This window comes from Amblyomma mixtum, chromosome 1, assembly GCF_055824585.1.
Source record: "Amblyomma mixtum isolate Tamu chromosome 1, ASM5582458v1, whole genome shotgun sequence".
Taxonomy (NCBI): Eukaryota; Metazoa; Arthropoda; class Arachnida; order Ixodida; family Ixodidae; genus Amblyomma; species Amblyomma mixtum.
Genome location: NC_143012.1, coordinates 66,068,266 through 66,082,290, shown reverse-complemented (window position 1 = coordinate 66,082,290; position 14,025 = coordinate 66,068,266). Strand labels below are relative to the sequence as shown.

Here is a 14,025-nt window from a genome sequence, read left to right as displayed (position 1 = left end):
TCGATAGTATCGATAGTACTATCGATAGTTTTGCATCACTAGGCAAGAAACGCTGGCAGTGCGTGTCCTATTGAACAAACTGCTCCTTTATTAGCTAAGAGACGACTCGTATCCTAAAGGTGCAAATCAACTGGCTGCTGACATCAAACGACGGAAGCGGCAGATGACTGTCAGGCCATGGTGAAAAGTGCAATCAGAACGTGTATAGCTATATAAAAAAAATGCGAGTTTATTTCCTCAAATCTACCGTATATGTACAGGAGCGGTCAGAATACGGAGCACAGGAAGGGTCTCGGAGCAGCGAAACGTGCTTATGCGCGCCGCCTAGGAGTGGCGACAGGAACTATCCTAATTTGGACTTGGCGAGATGGCGCCGGTATCACGGACCCACTTTTTCCGCAGGCCTATCAACATCACAGCGTATAGCATGCAATCCCTTGCTCTGTGATCGACTGACACTCCGCTGACAGCGCCATGTGCCTCGTTGCCCCGTTTCTCGCATCGAGGAGCGGCGCGCGCTGTAAACGGGCGCAAGACGGCCGTTTTGGCATCACGTGTTACCTCGGCCCTTCAGTCCGCGCGGCCACCGAGGCTGAAGTGAGCACGCCTCGATGAAGGCAGCACTTGGCGGTGTTGCCCGAACCAGCTCAGCATCTTTTGAACAGTGATATAACGGCAGGGTTGCAGCAAAGAGGGGGGCTCGGCGGCAGACACACTCGCTGCACGCGGATAGCCAGGGGTGTCTTTGTTGTGCTGATTTATTTTATTTATTTATTTATTCGATACAGTCAATTCCATCAGGGATCGTAACAGGGAGGGCATTCAAAAGTACAGAAGCACACAAAAAAAATAGCAATGGTAATTAATCAAAGTACATAAAAATATGACACGAGATTATACATTAGAAGATACGTATGACAAATAAACCAGAATGAGGAGCATGTGACATGATTTTGGCGGACAATAATACCACAAGTGAAAACACAAATGGAAGGAATAACTTCGTAATGACATATATGAACTCAATAAATACTAAGATATAAGTAGTTGATTTTCCACACGTGTGCTAAAGGAATTCGCGTATAGCACGAGGGAAGTATGAATATTTGAGTGTTAGTGCGGAATGAAAACTCGTTTAGAGTGTGTATGTGTTTATTACGTGTTTGTCGCGTTTGTGATTTTGGCATGTATCTTGAAGTGTCGACTTTTAATTGATTGTGTACGAGTTGATACATGGTTTTAAGGCGCGCTAGTTTGGCTCTGTTTTGAAGGGTTAGTAGTCCTGCGTGTTTGAGTAGTTCTGTTGGTGAGTCTGTCAACCTGTGTTTATTAAATATACATCTCACCGCCTTCCTCTGCACTGCTTCTATTTGTTTAGTAAGCTTGTTAGTGAAAGGAAACCAAACATTAGCATACTCTAGAATTGGTCTGACATATGTGTTATACGCAAGGAGCTTTGTTTCTGATGGTGCTAGTTTGAGGCGTCTGTTAATGAAAAATAACTGTTTTAAGGCGGTTGATGAGACATTGTTAACATGAGAATCCCATCTGAGGTCAGAGGTCAGTGTTATGCCTAAATATTTATATTCGGACACCGAATCAAGAGAAATGTTGTTCAATGTGTACTGGAAATTTGGCGTATCTTTCTGGTTACGGATGAAGCAACTGGTTTTTTAACATTAATAGTCATCTGCCATTCTTCACACCACTTGGTCACTGCTGTTAAAGCGTTATTTAAAGCTATATGGTCATTGACGCAGTTAATTTTCTGGTAAAGTACACAGTCATCGGCAAAGAGTTTAATATTGTGAGAAATACTAGTAGGTAAGTCGTTTATAAAAATTAAAAAATAATACTGGGCCAAGAACACCTTGTGGCACGCCGGATGTAACATTAGCTGTTTCGGACTTAGCATTGTAAATTTCCACGAATTGAGTACGGTCAGTCAAATAATCAAAGATCCAATCTACTATAGGGCCAGCTCCAATGGTTGCATTAAGTTTCATAATAAGTTTTGAATGTGATACGCGGTCGAAAGCTTTCGAAAAGTCTAAGAATATGAGATCAGGTGGCACTTATATACAGTTTCTTCTAGCTTGGCCGCCTTTCGCATGCTGCGTCCCAGCAAACCAAAAACCTCTCAGAGACGTCCAGCTAGTCGTCTCTGAGAGGTTCTTGGTTTGCTGGGGTATTATTCTGGCCGCACCTGTACACTCTATTGGTAGGTGCTAAACGTGCGTCTCGCTTTGCTTTTTACAACGAGAAGCTACTATATAGCTGGCCTCCGTAGCTTGTAGCTTTGGCCGGATAAGGATGCCAGTGGTCCCGAACAATACTCAGACTCAATATCCTAGGTCATTGTTCACCATAGCTACTGTCCACGTGACAGCTTAAAAAAAATAATCCACGTCCACTGCCGGGGGGGGGGGGGCACGTCAGTTCTAGGTTTCGTCACCAGGGAGAGCTGCACTGGCGGGATTGCAGTCATTCCCCAGGCCCCGTCTCAGCGATGGTCTGGAGCAGCGGCGCCTCCATGTCTGTATCCGTGCACACCCTGCGGGGATCATCGTCCAGAAAGACGTCGAACACCGCCACGGGTGTCTCGCCCATGCCGTCATCGTACGACCTCTGCATGCGATGCTTCAGCTCTTGAGGTCCCGCCAGAGCTGCCGCCTGCGACCACAGAGCAGTCCATCAAAGACAGCTTGCAGAAACATTGAGCGAAAAAGTGTGTCTCTCCATCCATAACAAACGTAAAGATGGTTTGGTTTGGTTTATGGGGTTTAACGTCCCAAAGCGACTAAGGCTATGGAGACGCGGTAGTGGAGGGCTCCGGAAATTTCGACCACCTGGGGTTCTTTAACGTGCACTGACATCGCACAGTACACGGGCCTCTAGAATTTCTCCTCCAAAGAAATTCAACCGCCGCGGCCGAGATCGAACCCGCGTCTTTCGGGTAAGCAGCCAGCACCATAACCACTGAGCCACCGCGGCGGCGACAAACGTAAAGATGTCCGACCACACGTTTCGACCGTAGCTAAGGTGTGAATTCCTGAATACCTTACTTTCCTCTGATACTACCCTGGAGCCGTCGCGGTGGATCAGGGGTTATGGTGCTCAGCTGCTGACCCCAAAGACGCGGGTTCGATCCCGGCCGTGGCGGCCGAATTTCTTTGGAGGAGAAATTCTAGAGGCCCGTGTACTGTGCTATGTGAGTGCACGTTAAAGAACCCCAGGCGGTCGAAATTTGCGGAGCCCTTCACTACGGGGTCCTTGATAGCCTGAGTCGCTGTGGGACTTTAAACCCCACAAACCAAACCATACTAGCCTGGCGTTAAGCCTGAACATCGTACAGCGCTGAGCAGCCTGTCACAGAGGCTGCGAGGCACTTGCTACGTATTTCAAAGCGAAAACTTTGCTACACCACGTTCCGCGAGTTTCGCCGACCCCGTCGTTTTGACCTCCAGTGACCTCCAGGCGCTCCGGAGTTGCGCACGCTCGACCATGTGACTTGCTACGTCACTCGCCGCTGTGGTTCCACCGCCGCGCATGCGCTCTCCCGCTTTGAGTCCACCTGACTCATGGCGCTCTTGACAGCGGTTTAAAGAGCAGCGCACCGCTCGCCTAAGCAGTGCGCGCTTCCATGGAACCGAGCGAAGCTGGGCCATCTCGGAAAGTTACGCAGAGGACCTTGCAATGTCGTCATTAAGCGACCACTGACCACCCCGCGGATATCGCCAGCTTTCGCTTTGTATAAATAGGTTTAGAAGAGTTAAACCTTCCCTAAGGCCCCTTTCATGGTCGTTACACAATAAACGAAATTACAACCTTGGGCGCCTGTAAGAAATTCTCAGGAGTGAAGAAGCGAAGAGCTGCGTGTAGGATTAGGCACACCACTAGTGAAATTCCTGGAAATCGATGTTCCTGGCTGCGGCTTGGATGGCACTGCCATAGGCTTGGTGAAAGTGGACTGGACAGGTGCCGGAGTGCTGTATGGTGCGCACCACATCGGCGAAGTTTGTTTTTGCAGAACAGTTGAAAGTATTCTATGCATTGAAGAGTCGTCGCGCTTCCTTAAAAGTGATACTCTGTTTTGTCTTGATCGTTTTAATCTCTTTCTCGTTCTTCCATGAGGGACATGACCTTGAAGAGGCGGGGTAATCACCTTCACAGATTCTGCAACGAAGTGCTGCACCTTCACAGTTTTCGGAAGCACGCACTTTTGAGACGTATTTAGCGCGAGTCTTCTGCCCGCGGCAGCTTTGTGACACATGATCATACCTTTTACCTCTGAACACCTTCGTGGATTTGGGATGTAATGACGGACATTTACTTTCAACTGGACTGCTCCTATGCCCTCCGGGAGTGCTCTCAACTTGTATGCCAGGAATAGATGTTTTGTTGGGATTTCTTTGTCTTCCTTCCTGATATTCTTACGATGTAAATTTATGTCATTTTGCTCCCTGAGGCCTTCCAGAATCTCATGATAAATCCTGTGGACGAAATCTGTTTAATAAATCACACCACGGACGGTATTCAGGGATCGGTGTGCAGTAACAGACAGAGATATATCCAATGGACAAAAGGTTGGGAGTATTGCACAGTATCTTTAAGCTCTGCTAGTATGACACTACTGCGTATCTTTGATAGTTTTTTTTCCTGGATTCATCATCATCAGCCTGACTACGCCCACTGCAGGGCAAAGGCCTCTTCCATGTCCCTCCAATTAACCATGCCCTTTGCCAGCTGCGCCCACCATGTCGCCGCAAATTTCTAATCCCATCCGCTCATCTAACTTTCTGCTGCCCCCTGCTACGCTTGCCTTCTCTTGGACTCCCCTCCCTCACCCTTAAGGACCAGCGGTTTCTCTTACCTCAGGCATCAGTTATACATTTAGAGACTAAGGAAAGAACATTGTTCGTTAATTTTTTTTCTGCTTCTTAACTAATAAGGGGCATGGTACATTAGGAATGCTTCTTATCCTCACCGGAAAAATTCAGCTGTGACTTTGGTTCGCCCTGTTAATGCGAAGGACGATCATGTTTAGGCAAAGGAGGAGCCATAAAATATATATACTGTTCAGCCTGGGTGCAAGCCACCCACCCAACGAGCGGACGGGACAGGAACTTGGAAGCAGTCCTTGCCCACCCCAACATGGCGTAACGCAGGGCCGACCGCCACACAAGATTAACCACAGCCGCCAGGATTAAAGGAAAGAGAAAACAGAGGAGGAGAAGAAGGATAGTTAAAAGAAAGAAGATAGGAAAGTGAAAGGTGGAGAGGAGGGCGGGAAAGGAGACTGCCGATTCCCCAATCGAGCCAGACCACAAGTGCCGTCTACGGGAAGTGGAGGTAAAATTGGGTGTGTTGCCTCCGCCGATGGGCCGTAAAGGTCCCAACACTCGCCTTCTTCTCAACCACAAGGATCCCCTCTTCCAGGGGAACTACGCTACCACACACTGCTAAGTGTGGGTTTGGTGAGCCCTCTGTGCCCACCCAAATCTCGCTGCGGGGATGTCCCTGGGGATGCTCGGGAGATCGTGGTGGGGTGTCGCAACTCACTGTCAACTGCATCTTGCAGATTTCCCTGCGGCGCAACTTCTCACGACACAGCTTGCGAAGTTAATGATGTTTTCATCGAAACATCGTCTTGCGGAACGGAACCCCTTCGCACGGCGGTGTTTATAGCTAAACTCATCAACCACAGTTTTCAGTTCAGCAGCACGAGCCTCCACAGATCCACATCGTACTGTCCGCAGAGCAATGGACTAACCGAACGACTGAACAAGACTAGTGCGTACCTGCTGTCCATAATGCCAACTAATGTGGCAATGTAACGCACAGTTGACCTGGAAGACGACGATCTAGGGGCCGCACTATCGCGTCTCGGCCGCTATTAGCGCTTGCTATAGCCTGGCTTCAGGTATACAAGAACGTCTTTCTAACAAGTATACATAAAAAATTTGAAAATGTTTGGTTTGGTTTTGTTTATGGGGTTTAACGTCCTGAAGCGACTCAGGCTATGAGAGACGCCGTAGTGAAGGGCTCGGGAAATTTCGACCACCTGGGGTTTTTTAACGTGCGCTGACATCGCAACATCGCACAGTACATCGGCCTCTAGATTTTTTCCTCAAAAGGACGCCGCGGCCGGGATCGAAACGAGCAAATCAAAGAATGACAGCGGAACGCTTAACCGCTGCACTACTGCGCCTGGAGTTGTATGAGGACTCTCAGCTTTCTATGAACGTCAAGTAGGAGAATGACCAATTCTGCATATATGGTAATCAACCCATTTAAGCTCCCGCGTCATACCTTCAAGGCGGAGTTTAAGTATCCCTTCCAATTGAAGAATGAGCGCATGCTTTCGCACTTCTACTCTGTTTAACTGCGTTAAACCCCTGCCAATTTTTTAAGCACGTCATTCTAACAAGCGCATAATAGAAAACTGAAAGTGGGCAAAATACGCGATGGCTAGGGTTAAACGCACGCACTGTCAGCATCACCCACCTCCTGAATAGCGCCATCTTTTCGGGTGGAGATGCTCCGGCCCTTCACCACCCGGCACTCTTCATCGGCATCTTGATCTTCGGTCAACAGGTCACACACGTCCTTGTAGCTTGTCTTGCCCCGCATAATTCCTCTCCCGTTGAAGACAGAGGAGATGCGCAATGTGGGCGCTAGGTATTGCACTTCCGTCTCGTGCTCCAGGTGGTAGATATCGGCGCCCACCTGGAAGCGAACAATTCTCAAAAAGTTCAATCACGCGAGCATAGAAGAGCCGCACATTAGATCTTTTTTATCCGACTAAGCAGCGCTCTAAATGCTAGACATAATAAATTTTGACAAGTATTGAAACCTTCGCATCTGATCACACTCTTAATGCTCCGCCGCAGTGGCTCAGTTATGGCGCTCGGCTGCTCACCTGAAACATGCGGGTTCGATCCCGGCCACGGCAGTCGTATTTCGAGAGAGACGAAATTCTAGAGGCCCGTTGTACTGTGCGATGTGAGTGCACGAATCCCAGGTGGTCGAAATTTCCGGCACCCTTCACTACGGCGTCCCATATAGCCTGAGTCGCTTTGGGACGTTCAAACCCCATGAACCATAAACCATCACCTTCTTAATGGTACTAATATAGCAGTATTTATTACTTATACCAGGCGTTCCTGTCCCCGCCTATAGTGCCCGTCTAGCCTTCACCGTAGGATTGTACTGGACGGTTAATAAGGGTGCTTTATTTTGAGGCCTGTTAGAGCCTCCCAACTTGTTGACCCTGGACACCCGTGCTTTGTATCATAGCATGTCATATCGTACCATATCATTTGCATGCTTTGTATCATAGCACATTATGTGTCACAGTTCTCCGTTCCCTTTGCATGTGAGCATTTCTCATGTGCGACGGCGGTCACATACCGCAGCCTCAATTATGGCAGCGTCCCACGCTTGCACGGCCTCTGGTGGTGGTGGCGAAAACATTTGGAAGGAAAACGAGGTATGCCGATCCTTACAAGCACTAAGTGGAGGTCAACAGTTTGGGACCCCAGTGGCGGTGGCCGCCGCCCGGGCGCGCCCGACTAAGGCTTGTTGGGCCTGTAAGTCGTGGCAGCCGAGCAGGATCCCCTTCCCGTCCTCCCGGGTTGGGTTGGTTTGGGGATAGGGGGAATGGCCGGGTTGGAGGGGCAGGCCCACACCATGTGAGAGGTGTCCGAAGACACCGCACAACGTTGCGGGCAGCTGCTGCTAAAGGAGGGGTCAGAATGTTTCAGTGCTGCCGGTCATAGCAACTGGTGAAAAGGCGGGAAAGGAGCCGCTCATCGCCCTCTTCAGGTCTTTACATAGGCGAGGGTAAAGGCGATGACTATCTTTACAATAGGTTTTAACATCTCTGAAGGTATAGATCGGATCAGGATGGGATTCCTGATCGGGTGAGGAGGAGAAAACAGCCCGGTGAGAGAGCGCGCGGGCGGCTGCGTCTGCTGCCTCGTTTCCTGCCAACCACTGATGAGCAGCGGCCCATATAAGGTAAGGGTGCGCGGGGTCCGTATCCCGTATGCAATTTTGGCAGATTCCATAGGCTAGGAAGGGAGTGCAGCCTTGTTCGACGTTCCGACAGGTCCCTCGCGAGTGGGTGATTATGTATTTCGAATCGGAATGTCAGGCCGCGAGAGCAATCGCGACCTCTTCTGCTTGCGTTGCACTGCGGGCTCTGAAGGTGAGGCCGTTAACTGTGTTGCTGTTGTGAACTACCGCGACCGTGTACCGTCCCCCGTGATAAGCGCCGGAGGCGTCCAAGTAGTATACATTATCTGTTAGCATAATATCGGCCACTGGTTTTTTCCACTGCTTGAGCGATCTCTGAGGACCCTCCCGCTTGTGATAGAAATACAAATTTTTGTTCATTAATAATATCAGTATTTAGTTTTTTCTTATTTACAGGGTCACTTCTAAATCACTACCCTCTGGTGCAAAAATCCCTCGGCATTTCTTGAGATAACATTTAATTGAGAGTGTTTATGGTGCAGTAGTTCCCCGAAAAAACTTTGTGCAAGCAGGCAAGTCAAAGATAATTTTGTTTTAGTGCCTGCGCACTTGTAGGCGCATCTTCACCTCACCATCCCCCTTTCTCTCTGGGCGCGGTTGAGCTGTACACCGAGATGTGAGACAGTTACAGCGCCATTTCCTTTCCTCAAATGTTCAGAAAGCGCTCGTCTACAGAGCCAAAGTACCCGGGTTCGAATCCGACCGCGGCGGCCGCGTTTCGATGGAGGCGAAACGCCAAAGGCGCCCGTGTGCTGTGCGATGTCTGTGCGCGTTAGAGATCTCCAGGTGATCGAAATTATTATTCCGGAGAACGATGCACAAAAAGTGTAAGGAGAATGACAGCAACGCCCGAAGTAGACGCACACCTCCTCAGACTATGGGAAGCGAGACGCAGTCTCACCAAAATATGGCGGAAGCAAAAACACAACAGGAAACTAAAACTAAAGATAGCCGAAATGACGACAAAGGCAGAATACGCGATGAAACTCACGAAACAAAATTGGGAACAACTCAGTGACTCGCTTATGGGAATTGTAGGCACGGCCAGAACCTGGAATCTCTTAAGAGCACTAATCGAGCCGACCAAAATAAAATCACAAAACAATAAAGCCATCCGCAGGTTCATCCACTCCTTCGAGGGATCAGACATCGCCCAACTGTAGAAGGCACCAGAAAAATGTTTCGGCGATAGCAAGGAACGTATCGAAGAGCGAAAACGAGAAACTCGACCGCCCCATAACTGTGGAAGAGGTTAACGCGGCCATAAGAAACACCACCAGAAACACGGCAGCCGGAGCGGACAGAATCGACCGCGCCCTAATCCGCAACACGACCTGAGCGACGACCTCATACAAGAGCTCGTCAGCTTCCTCAACAAACATTGGGAGGCGGAGATGGTTCCCGAAGATTGGAAACACGGCGAAATAATAATGATACCTAAACCTGGCAAAAAGCTCTAAATTGAAAACCTCAGGCCAATATCGCTCACGTCGTGCCTTGCCAAGCTTTACGAACGGGTGGTAACTTTACGACTGCAAAATTACATGGAAGATAACGACTGTGTACCAAATACCATGTTCGGCTTTAGAAAAAAGCTCTCGACGCAGGACGTTCTCCTCCAAATACAAGAAGATGTGCTGTGAAACGTACCTCGGACGGGAGAAAATGTCATAATGGCCCTGGACATCAAGGGGGCATTCGATAACGTCAGCCACGAAGCGATCCTTACGGGCCTAGACAACCTGGACTGCGGACGCAGAATCCACGGCGTCGTCAAAGCCTTCCTGTACGATAGAACTGCCACCATCGGCATAGGAGACCTTCGATCGGATAAAATTCGCATTCCAAACAAGGGAACACCCCAAGAGTCAGTTATCTCACTCCTACTCTTCAACATAGCTATGATAGGCCTAGCTCGAAAACTAGAGAACATCGAAGGCATCAGGCATGTCATGTATGCTGACGATATAACAGTCTGGACAGACACGGGCTGTCTCGGAGAGAAGGAAGAAAGGCTACAGCAAGCGGCCTCTTGAGTAGAGCAATACCTCGCAGAAAGAGGACTCGCATGCTCGACCGAGAAATCGGAACTGCTGAGAGTCTGGAGAGGCAAGCGAAACCGGAACGTTCCAACCAACGAGGACCTAAAACTCAACGTCTACTTAGAAGGGATGCCCATACCGGAAAAGAAAACAAAAGGAATTTTGGGCATGTGGGTTCAATCCAACTAGCGCACTACTCACACTTTTACCCTGCTCAAAGCAACAACGCTACAAGTCGCACGCATGATCACCCGCATCACCAACAGGCGACATGGCATTCCACAACACAACACAACGCATGCCACAACACAACACCTCGAAGGAGCACACCTTTGAAGAGCTACGAGAGGCGCAGCTTGAGTCGCAAAAACTAAGGCTGCTGCAGACAACGACTGGAAGAGCGCTCCTAAAGAGGCTCGGATACCGCCAGCAGATGCGAGAAATGACGAGGACGGAAACGATCCCTGACGTGCTTCGCAAGACCCTCAAGGTAGCGCCAATGCCAAAAAACATGGATCCCAACCTCCATCGAGGCAGAAGAGAAGCAAGGGCCGAACTCATCGAGAAAACATACGCTCCTCAAGCCACGACCGTGTATGCAGACGCGTCTTGGAGAGGAGCAGACACCAAAATCACTGTGGCGGCGGTGGTCGATTCGTCTTTACGCGAAATGACCAGCGCGTCTCTCGGAGGCTGCACAGCTGCAGAGTCCGAGGAAGTAGCCGTTGCTCTAGCGGTGGCGGAGGGCTATAGAACCGGGCGGTCGCTAACAATACTCACGAACTCTCAGCCTGCCGAAATTACATGAATTGCAGAATAGGTCGTCACGCGCTCCGTATACTCCTCGCAGCGAGCGACATAATTGAAAACCAGGAAGAACAAAACGACAAGATCCCACAAAAAATTGTGTGGGTACCGGGGCTCATGGGGGTGGCAGGGAATCAAGAGGCCGACAGGAGAGCTCGTGGATACAATACTTTCCGAGCATCCGACGAGACCGCGGAACTCGCACCAGCACCCAGGGAATACTCGGCCATACTACAAAACTATAGAGGCAGAAGAATGCGATATCCCCCACCGCACAAATCACTCAGCAGAGAGGAAGCGGTCACTTTGAGACAATTACAAACAGGCTCTTCCCCAAACGTACATATACTAAACAAAATGCACCCGACGATATACGCGGACAAATGTCCCTGGTGCGACGAAAAACCTACTCTCTATCACATTACATGGGCCATCCAAAACATAGACGTCGTCCCCAAAATACAAAACTCGATTGCGGAGCAATGGGAGACTCTGCTGTCCAGCGACCGCTGTGAAGACCAAGGTCTGGTACAGCGAGCTCAACGGGCGGCAGTGGTCAGAGGAGCCCTGGACTGAGGGCAACCGACCATTCATTAGAGGCGGACGACTTCGACAGAGAAGCCTTCTGGGGATAGAACCAAGACGTCTCTGAAGATGCCCCCTAACCGCACATCGTATTCTTGCCACAATCACCTCTCTCGACCGAACGGTTACTCTGTCGTGGGTCCCTGGGCATGCCTCGATCCCCGGTAATGAGCGCGTTCATGCGCTGGCCCGAGAACTCTCCTCCCGGACCCCGGATAATCAGGCACCCAACCCTGAGAACGAGGCTACATCGGTCCTGTATACATATCATCAAATTACAACATTCTACAAACTCAGCCGCATGACACTGCCACCACCCCACAGTACCTTGTCGCCCTCATCCAGCGCCACATGGCGGCAATTACAGAGAGGCTGTTTTATTTCCCCCCACCGTCTCTCATGCTTTCACCCCACCTTTCCTCCTGATTGTACCACCTGTGGCGTGCCCAGATCTACACTTTTCCACTACCTTTGGGAATGTCCTTCCCCAAAGGCAGTACCCCCCATCCCCAATCCCACTCATTCTTCCTGGGAGGCTGCTTTACGGACCGCTCAGCCCGCCGGCCAGAAATGGCTAGTGGATCAGGCTTTACGTGAAGCGCAAGCCCATGGACTCCTGGACCAGTAGGGGACCACCCTGGAAGATTTTTTATTTTGTTTTGGTGTAATAAAGTTGTTTCCATCCATCCAACCGCAGGATAAGCATTAGTAGAAATAATGTTTTCCCTTCCTTCCTTCCTTCCGGAGACGTCCACTACGGCACCTCTTTCTTCCTTTCTTCTTTCACTCCCTCCTTTATTCCTTCCCTAACGGCGCGGTTCGGGTGTCCACCGAGATTTGTGAGACAGGTATCAACCCATTTCCTTTCCTCAAAAGCAATTTTCAATTTCACTTTTTTTCAACAATTAGCGTCGCTGGCAACATTTTGGTTTGGTTTATGGGGTTTAACGTCCCAAAGCAACTCAGGCTATGAGAGACGCCGTAGTGAAGGAGTCCGGAAATTTCGACCACCTGGGATTCTTTAACGCGCACTGACATCGCACATTTTGATATCTGCTTTTAAACGCGGGTCTATTGCCTAGCATAATTTTGGGGAAGTATATTTTTTAATACTTCCTAATTTGGTCAGTAAAGTGAGAATAAGAAAATCTCGTCATTGCCGGAAATATCTCGAACTCACTACCGAACGAGAAATGCGCGATCGTTTGAAGAACACCGTACACAAGAGCAGCTGCACAACGTGAGAACACGGGGTCTCTTCGCTAAAAAAAGAAAAAAAAAGTTCAGGGGGCACTTTGGTTCTCTAAATTGCTGCAAGGCGAAAGCCTTTCCTGGCGCACTGTTGGGAATTCTCTGCAAGACTGTTCGTGCTTTACTAGTGCTTTGTTTGACTACACAATTTGGCTACACATTGCAACAACACACTTTGACTGCTTCTTTAGCACGACTCTCTCTCTGCTTCGATGAGTTCGATTGTATCGATGGCTCTGTTCGCAGTAATGAGGTATATGCAATGTGGTCACCCACGGACGCCTTACGCCCCCTGTTGGAGCGGACGACAACTATTTTATTAGTTGTCTGCTCCAAAAGGGGGCGTCAAGACTTCGTGCGTGACCTCATTACTTCAAATCCGCGTACTCTGACGTCATAACCATTTCGACCAACCGAAAAGCGTCACACCTCTGCTGACAACCTTCTGTCGACAACGATAAGGCATTTAATACGCAGTGACCCTGAGACCACTATGCGGAAACAAATCCCTCGAACTGAAGCGGTACATCCGAGGAGTGCTTACGCTACGACGCACCGAAATGCTGTAGGCAAACTTGCGGAGCGTCTCGAGGTCGTCGCTAGATTTCACGTACTGGTCCCTGATCTTGCGGAAGGCTGACGCTGCCAGGAGCCGTTCGCCGGTGCATGCGAGCATTGCCGGCCGACGGAGCTTGTGCGTCGTCACGACCACGTACTGCAAGTACTTCAGGTGAGTCGTCAAATTGTAAGATTCCACGAACTTGGCCAGCGGCGGTACCGTGAACATCAGCTTGTACGTCCCTTTGGCCGACAGAACAAATTTTTGCAGAAAATCCGATAAGCCGCCATAGGTTGAGGTGCATGCGTCTCCCGGCCGATTCCAGTCGAGATTGATGCCCTGCGATAGGGGAGAAAAAAAAAACCAAGCGCAGTCGGCTTACGCTAAAAATGGTGTACAATCATATCAATACAAAAGAAATTCAGTGGGCACTTTGGCTTCCTAAAGTGCTGCAAGGGGAAAGCCTTTCCCCTTTCCTGGCGCACAGTCTGGCATTGATCTCTTTATTTATTTTTTTACCTTTCGAAGTTTTATTTTTTTTTGTTTATCTTGATTTCCATTTTATTTTTTTTTCTCTTCTTTCAATTTTTTCTTCAATATATTTCCCGTTTATAAATTTCTTGATTTTTTTCCGATTTTTCTTTGTTTTTGATTTCTTTGTCATTTCCTTAACTTCTTTAATTCTTCTTTTCATTTTTTCTTATTTTTTTATTCCCAAGGGTGACCTCATTGCTCCAAATC

The 14,025-nt window shown here is 49.1% G+C and overlaps 1 protein-coding gene across 1 annotated transcript; it reads right to left on the bottom strand.

Moving 5' to 3' along the window:
• Window positions 1-2,484: 2,484 nt before the first annotated feature.
• On the bottom strand, window positions 2,485-13,608 carry LOC149366568 (uncharacterized). Its single transcript, XM_089571298.1, has 3 exons — window positions 13,282-13,608; window positions 6,508-6,729; window positions 2,485-2,673 (listed from the first exon to the last, which is right to left on the bottom strand). Exons 1-3 carry the CDS (start codon window positions 13,510-13,512, stop codon window positions 2,485-2,487), a joined length of 642 nt encoding a protein of 213 aa, XP_089427424.1. The 5' UTR covers window positions 13,513-13,608.
• Between the last annotated feature and the right edge of the window lie 417 nt (window positions 13,609-14,025).